The sequence below is a fragment of the Rhopalosiphum padi genome, chromosome 1 (genome assembly GCF_020882245.1).
Source record: "Rhopalosiphum padi isolate XX-2018 chromosome 1, ASM2088224v1, whole genome shotgun sequence".
Classification (NCBI taxonomy): domain Eukaryota; kingdom Metazoa; phylum Arthropoda; class Insecta; order Hemiptera; family Aphididae; genus Rhopalosiphum; species Rhopalosiphum padi.
Genome location: NC_083597.1, coordinates 77,727,839 through 77,737,005, shown reverse-complemented (window position 1 = coordinate 77,737,005; position 9,167 = coordinate 77,727,839). Strand labels below are relative to the sequence as shown.

General features: G+C 24.9%; 1 protein-coding gene across 1 annotated transcript; it reads right to left on the bottom strand.

The window, feature by feature from the left end:
* Positions 1 to 3,888: 3,888 nt before the first annotated feature.
* On the bottom strand, positions 3,889 to 7,127 carry LOC132917866 (uncharacterized). Its single transcript, XM_060978829.1, has 5 exons — positions 6,912 to 7,127; positions 5,843 to 5,978; positions 5,000 to 5,085; positions 4,773 to 4,929; positions 3,889 to 4,416 (listed from the first exon to the last, which is right to left on the bottom strand). Exons 1-5 carry the CDS (start codon positions 6,984 to 6,986, stop codon positions 4,178 to 4,180), a joined length of 693 nt encoding a protein of 230 aa, XP_060834812.1. The 5' UTR covers positions 6,987 to 7,127; the 3' UTR covers positions 3,889 to 4,177.
* Between the last annotated feature and the right edge of the window lie 2,040 nt (positions 7,128 to 9,167).

The window sequence follows — 9,167 nt, the reverse complement described above, 5'->3', positions numbered from 1 at the left end:
TCTGCATTCTGCAAAGTATAATTGTAAATTTATATTGTAAAATGGTACTCATAGATAAAAAAAAAGGAGGAAATACCTAGGTACGTAATTCATTTTTAAGTACTCAAAATTATTTTTAGTAATATGGGTAACATTATTTTATAGAATTTATGTTAGATATTAATAGTATAATAATTTGCATGTATACCTAGGGTGCAAAAATATGGTACATTACTAATTTGATTAACTTGAAGTTGTACATTATTTTAATCATTTACCATGTATTTAATTTAAACCAATTGTATAGGTACATAAACTTTGTAGGTCACTCATGGTTAATTTCTCACGAGTAGAACTATTATGAAAATTATTATGTCTTGTAAATATGTATTATAATATTATAGGTAACTTTTTATAAACAAAAGTTAACGTATAATAGTTATAAAAATACGAATATACTCGAATAAATGGTCTATATGTCTGAAAATTAGAAGTTATTTTTTTGATGGTACTGAATAATATTATGAATGGAAAATGATATAAAAATATCTTTTAATGAATAGGGTAACAACTAAACATGTTAATACAAGGTTAAAATAATATAAATATACCTATAATGTTTTTTTATTTGATCTAATATGAATTTTAAAGATTAAAAAAAATATATTATCCTAGTACCCACGTAGACTTTTTTTTATGTTTTTAGTTTGAACAAGTTATGAACATTAAAAAATGTTTGAAATGCTCATAAGTTGTTTCAAAATTGAACATAGATAATATATAGTTCTAAAGATAATATTTTTCTTTTAAATGTGATAATAGGTAAATTTAACATCTTGGTGATACAATGATAATGCAGTATTGTTATTATTATACGACAGAGTTTAATTTTTATATGTCAACTAATGCTTTAGAAATAGTTAATTTATACTAATTTTATTATTAAATTTATTAATCTAATTATACTTCTACGAATATTTACTATTACATTTTTTAATTTAATCTATGCACTAGGAACATTTAGTTATTTTCTATTTTGTCTGTATACTGTATGTTTAATTTAATTTCAAGTAAATAAATAATACTTCATTACTATTTACTTTAATCATTATGTTAACTATAGATTGTACACTATTATGGTTTATTTTATATTCTAAGAGGAGCGATGAAAATGTTGATTTTACGATACAATTTTAGGCTTTATAAGTCTTATGGACGACATTGACATTAACCCGATGAATAGTAATAATTGATTTAGTTACTTTTAAAGAATAATTACACGTATTATTCGATATTTGATTATTCTTATAATGTATAAGCTATTAATTAGATATTAAGAAATAATTTAGAATTATAATTTTTTTTTTTATTATTAAATCCTTTAATAATTTTATTTTATAAATATCTAACAATTGTATACATTGAAAAAACTTAATTCGCATATCAAGTTTTTCAATTCAATACATTTCCGTTTTAAATCATTGAACTTCAAACAATCAATAATACATATAGAGTTTTTAGTGAAAAAAATAAACACACTATGCAAATTATAAAGCGTGAAAATAGTAGGTATGTTAAACCAATAATGCATTCCTATAAATAATATATAATATATACGCTTTTTAATAACTACACAAATTATGTAGGTACTCAAACACATTTTAAAAAATTATTGTTCTTAAATAATTGTAACTTAATTTTGTAATGTTTTAAATTACAATTATAAATGCAAATACATATACTACTAATATATCACGAATATAATACGATCACCTAATGAACAATAAAGAACACTACAACATCACAACTACATAGTCCCTTTTATAATTGAATCCTTCCAAACAAAGGATTCCAGAGATACATTATGCGCTCCCTTACAATCTGTGCGAAATAATGTCACCCAAACCAAAAATGACGTCAAATTTTCTTTAGTTCCTCTAAGAGACAAATCTGTTCCAAAAAAAGGAATGTGAACACATATTCTAATCTCAGCTCAGGTAATTATAATAAACAGAACTCTATATATTATATTTAAACTTAATGTAATGTAATATTAAATGTAATATTGTATTGGTTAGAAAAACGTCAATAAACATATAGAAGTTGAGACGTATAAACATATCAAAAAAAAACTTCTAAAATCAGTAATCATTATAATTTAAATATATAAACTATGAATAAAGTAAAACCACTGTTAATTTCTAATCAATTGTGTAGTTATGTACCTATAAAAAATGTTGGTCATTTTTTAAGAGCATTATTGCGTTAAAAGGCATTTTTAGAGCATTTTAGGGCATTTAAATCCTGCAGGTTTAAATTATAAATAATACATGCAAAAAACATGCATTTTGCTACTGTAATTGTACATGACATTACAGAGGTAAGTGTATTGAAAGCTTTGATATAAGATGCCAATAATTAACTAGAAAATCTTTTTTGTTTATTTGAAAAAATATCGTATACAGTATAATTCTGTATTATACAAAGCCCAAATGTATCCATATGTAGGTCATAATGTGTATATACTATATATAATATATTATATATACATTATACATAATATATTATGTATACATTATACATAAATCCATTCATCAATACTTTTGTTGTATCGAGGAAACAATATAAAATAATATATAAGGTATATCGTATATGTACAAATGTACAATTGATTTATATTATTTTTTTGCAACTGGTCTCATTTATATCGAATGACTAGTTTTGAATCTGTAAAATAATCACAGCCATGACACATTGACAGATTGCCTATTGTTTAACGCTTAAAAAACTAAACTTATAAACTATAGATGCATGGTACATCTCACATGCCTATATAATATTGTAAATGCAAAGAGTATTCGTTACAATCAAATCGATCTAATTTTAATTTTGTAAATGAGAAAACCTAACAAAAATAAGATAATAGAACTAAATGTTCGCTTATGTAGAAATTAAATAAATAATAAAATAAATTAAATTGAATAGGAATGTTGATAAATTTTAAATTTATTAACATATCATTAAAATATATTGTTTATTTCATACAAAAATAATAATCTATAATCTTAACTATGATTTTCAAACTTCGCTATGTTTATAAATGATATTTATTATTATTTATTACGCAACGTATTTATTAAATTTAAATTTAAATTAAACGCGACAATGCATACTCTAGTTTTATCACTATTTAATCGATTATTATTAAAATAATAATATCTATCAATGACATAGCCCTCCTGCACCCCCTCCTCGAAATTTCAGTCAAATTAAAAATTTTTTTCAGTGTTCTGTAATCATATTGCGTAAGACCCACAGAATCATGTATTAAAATTGTATTTTGTGTGAAGATTGCTGTAAAAATCTAAAATTTTATATATTAACGATATCAGCATAATTGCATAAAAAACTCGCGAGCAATTTTAGTAAAGCCTCTCATAAACATTATACATTATCAGCCCCTCCTCAGATAAAATTCTGCGACTATACGTAATAGGTACATATGAATATATTATATGAATAGGTAGTATAGAAATAATATAATATAATAGTATATTAAATTTATAATATGCTAACTAGATATTTAATAATTTATAATAAGACAATTTAAAGAAATATATGAATCTATATAATAATAAACAAAAATTATTTTATTTTATAAAGAGTAAAGCTTACGTATTTACTATTTTTATTAGCTCTTAAAGTCTTGAATAATATAATAATATTTAATAAGCTCTTCATAATTTTGCCAAAAGTTAAATTAAATTAAATGTAATTTATGATTTTTTAAATAATATTGTACTTTGTATAAAATATCTTCATATTCAATATTTAAAATTATATTTTCTTGTCAAAAATTGCAAGTATGGATAAATATGTCTAACAGTAAATACCTATTGGTGTAAAATGTAAGTATATTTGTATAATTCATTATAATAGATTATATGAATTGAGAATATTAATACAAGTACATAAATATTTTATAAATTATGTGAAATAAATTAGTATTTGAAAAAAAAAATATACTTTGACCTCAATACTTAAACATCATCTTTAAAGTGGTTACTTCACGATACGAATCAATGCACTCGATGGTTATTTAAATTTTAAAATACTCATCATCATCACATAACAGGCATTAAGTACCTACTCTATATTTTACACTAATTGTTTTGCGTAGTTGCGTGGCTATAACTAGTTAGTACTCGTATTGTGGCATGTTTTCATAAGGATAACTGTAGCTAGGTTTGAATGGTCTCCACCCGTAATGATCAGATAGCGGATCATATACGACGTCTTGAATGTTTACCGCAGTCTTCGGTAACGCACTGTTGCTCGACTCGAAAGCCTCTTGTGAATGAGACGCTAATAATTTCTTGTCCAATATCAAGCATTGCACCAAACTCAACGGACAACACCACAAATAAATCAATATTTCTAAAATAAAAATTTCTAAATTACTTTACTCGTCTAATATGAGATATATTATTATATTAGAATAACCCTAATAATAAACTATTATTTATATTAATAACTTAAAAGTTATAAATGTTATATAATAAATGCATATATTATAATGTAATACCAATACCTATATTGTCTATATATTTTCTACTATGTATTTTAATTCATACTAACTAACTAACTAAATAATATTATTATTATTATTGAATAAACGTACACCAGTTGTTTTATAAAATAGTATGTATAAATTATAATAAATATTTAAAATCATTGTTTAATTTATTTACAACATGTGTTATTTATAATGAAAAAAATATTTATATACTTACGTAAAAGAAATACTCCAATCACAGAAATGAAAATTAGGAATAAGAAATCCAACACATTCATTTTAATTAGAATCATAGATGTTATCACCGAGTAAAATATGATAAATAGTCTTATGAATTCCAGAATAATATATGGTAGTATTAAAATAATTGATCGCTAAAAAATAAAAACGAATAATTAATAATAAAATAATGTTAAACGACAGCCTATTTAATAAGGTACATACCTTAAAAGCTCCGTATATTAACGCAACACAACTAACAGTATGTAACAAAAAGTAAATCATAATGTTTGTAATATAATTCCGCGGATCTATAGTAATAATAAAAAAAAATTAATAATACATAATATAGTCATATAAGAATCCTATACACCCCACTCGCGGAGCCTATGTATAGGATGATTGTTTTTAATGTTAAACATGCTCATCAGTTAGTAATTATTTTCGATATTATATTGAATATTTTATTTTTAATTCTAATAATATTTATATTTCATCTACCTAACCTATCCGTTGTCTATTTTCACGCGCTTGTTCAATTTCTTAATTATATTTATAGTTTTTCCATTATGTTTAATAATCCGTAACAAAATAGTATATTGTGTAATAAGCCTGAGAAGTAAGCTATTTTTTATTTCAGCCAAGACTGAAATTGTCTTCCTGTCACACGAGCCACGTGTAAGTATATACTATCTGTACTCATTCTTCTGGTGCTTCTGAAACTACTTTAGTCTATATTACATTAATCCATATTATACTCACTTACTGTTCTCACCAAATCGTTTCATAAAACAACACACGGGACTATGGAAGTAACTCACCTACCAACTGGCAACTAATACTTAATGCATACATATATTAGACAAAACGTATCGATACGTTCATGTACGCTAATTGATAGGTAATTCTAGATAGGTAAAAATGATAGGATTTAAATAACATTTCCGATCTATGTAGACGGAAAAAAAACATTTTCCAACGCTTAAACTGGCATCAAAAATTAAACTTTCTGCGATAGGCAAAACAAAAAATATATTAACAAGGTATTTTAAAATGTCTAATTTTAACCTTTTTCGATTGCTTTGAAAATCTCTGTCGTATAAATCATGTTGTTTGAATGAAGCATTTTATTGATTTCACGAGAAATTGTATCTGTCATACTTAAACTGAGAATGCAAACCACTTCAATTATAATTGATTGTATCTAAAAAAAACACACACACAACTTAAATTATTAAATTAGTTTACAGTGAAGTTCTATGTTACATTTTTATATTTGTTATAACTTATAAGTTATATGTGTAGGTATAGTAAAACTAGTAAAAGTCTGTAGCTTGTTGCAAGAAAGGTCAATGTCAAAAAGTATAATTAGTATAAAAATTTGTCAATTTTATATTTTAAATTTACAATAGTGCTAATAATAACCTGGCCGCCTGGGATTTAAAACTTTTTATTTTGGAATTTTAAACTTTTTACAAAGATCATTTGATTATCAATTTATAGAAATAAAGGAAGATCCTCATTTGAAAATATAAGTTGATATCACAAAACTCTCCCATATAATGATATAAACATCCAAGTATTTAAAAACAGAATATTTAAAAGTTCTATAAATCAAAATTTGAAAAAATTTATTATGAAAGAAAATATGAGGGATGCGCATACTCAGTAAATCAGAATATGTATCTCGGACCTGATTGAATAATGTATAGTAACTGTATAGATGCCTTTATGTATTAGGTACACGTATTTTTTAGTAGGTAAATAATAATAACGCTAAAGACTTGGGTACCTACTTATACTCGCTACAGCGCTATTTAACTATATAGACGCGCCAATTGTTAGTTTAATTTAATAGATAATTAGGTTAATCGATAATGTAAATCTAGTGACCTAGTATAAAAATTCATAGGAAATATAAACAGTTAGGTTCCAAAGTTTTTTATGGTGATGGGTGAATAAATTCCAACTCTGTATTTAAGATTACTTCTACGCCTATTTGTAGCCATATGAAAATAATATACACAATATTATGATATGTTCGTATATAGATTATAGGTATATCAATCTATCATAACATAATATGAAACCAAGAAGGATATTTTTACTATAAATAATGTAATAATTATAAACTTACTATAGATATTAATCCGACGATGATAGTACCGAGACGTAAGGGCAGCCATGTACAAAATGTATACATCAACGGCATTTTGCATTAATCGAAAATTAAGCATAACCATCGAACTGAAATCATTAGACCGAGATGTGCAGCTTAGTAATATGTATAAATATATAATATAGGTACCTATAAAATTGGTTTAGAATAATTCGACTTTTACACGATTTTTGTATAGTATCGATTATAGAGGTAGTATAGGTAGTTACGTACCTACACAGTACCTACACCCATGTATTTGGTATACCTATTTGAGTATATTGATTCTCTAATTATATACACATTAAAACATTACAAAAATACGGATATGACATGTGTTTCAATAATTGAATAATGACTGATCCCTACAAAGATAATGGACAATACTCATAACATTCGATACATACAGTTCAGTTTTAGTCACTAACTCACCAAATCACAAATCGGAATTTAATTTGTATAGCATTTTTACATTATACGACAGGATTATATGAACCTAAATATATGCCAAACCACTCAAACCAAACGCCAAAGTTTTAATATTGTAGCAATTAATAACCATAGATACACTGATTAGCTTACCAGTGTACCTGGTACCGGATCTGATCAAGAGGGTTATTGCAAAAAAGTGTGTTCTATTGCGAAAGCTCGTTAAAAAGGTTAAAAATTTTAATTTTTCAAAAATAAATGTAATTCTAATATTTATTAAGTCTATCGTAAAGTAAAAAAATCTGAATCAAAATCAAGGTAATGTGTTTGAAATATTTCGCATTACCTTTGACTTAGAACATGCTTAATAATAATTATAAAATAATAAATATATACTAATACCTATATTAATTTACCTATTATTTAAATTTCTGAGCTAGTTGAAAAATGTATATGTAAGCTATTAAAATTGGTTTTATAAATTATTATTAAATTAATGGAATAATGGAATAGGTACCTATTTAGTTTTATTATTTATTATGTTTTTTTTTTGACAACACTTTTTTGGTGTATTTAAAAAACTTTAAAAATTGTAGGTATGTTACTTATACCTAACGTAACCAAATATTTTTTTTACTCAAAGCAAGATTTGTAAATTTTAATAGGAAAACCATAATGTAAATGTATTATGTCTTGCGTAAAATTACAACACTTTAAAAAAATATATAGTATAAAACACAGTGCGTTCTCATTACAAAAAAAAAACATTAATTTTTTTATGAAAATTACAAAACAAATACGGACAAATGTTATAATAATAGATTAAATGGTTTGTTTTATATTTTTTGGATACACAAACCCGAAATAACGACTTCAATTAGGTACTTACTTTTTTATAATTTTTATCTATGGACTATATGGCCTATGAGGGCTTACACTATAAAATGTGTATGTATATCAGTGTACAATATACGTAGCGGTATACCTACCAACCTAATGTTTTCGGTTGTGACTTTTTTTCAAAGAAGGTCATTTTTGGGTTCTTGGGGACACAAAGTTTGAAAGCAGGACTGTCCCGTTCAAAGCAGGACGTATGGTCACGTTGTCTTTACCTATACCGGTTATACCAGGGGTCAGCAACCTTTTAAGACAGTCGAGTCAAAAGTGACAAAAGTTACTATTTACATAATTTCCAAATTTTTAAAGAGTCACTAAAAATGTTTGTCTTAATATTTTAGTAGGCATCGCCTATTTGCTTATATCAGAGGCGGCCTAACGGTCGATCGCGGACAATTTCAAAGTCAATCATGTTAGAATTTATTTTTAGGGCCACGCGCACGAAAATTAATCTAGGTTGTAGTGAACAAATTGTTGATAAGTTTTATTTGTATAATTTTCTATAGATGTCGATCCTCGAAGGTGAAGTATATTTTTATTTTTTAGTAGATCATGACCAAAAAAAGTTTGGCCGTCCCTGGTTTGGCTGGCTTATATACTATATAGTTGTACATAATTGATTTTCGATTTAAAATAAACAAATTTAGGTATACACGAAATAATATTATTAAATAATTTATAATCAATCATTTATCGCTAGTAGCTTTATTGTTATATTAATATAAAAATATGGGTTTCCTGTATGGATTGTACCATTGATTATATAATATTATAAAATCAATGATTGTACTCATTTTTAATTTTAGTTTATTACGATGGCTTGTGCAGGTATTTCATATTCAGATATTCTTAAAAGAAACAAAAATATAATGTAAAATACATAATATTCAAAAAATAATTATTTTAGTG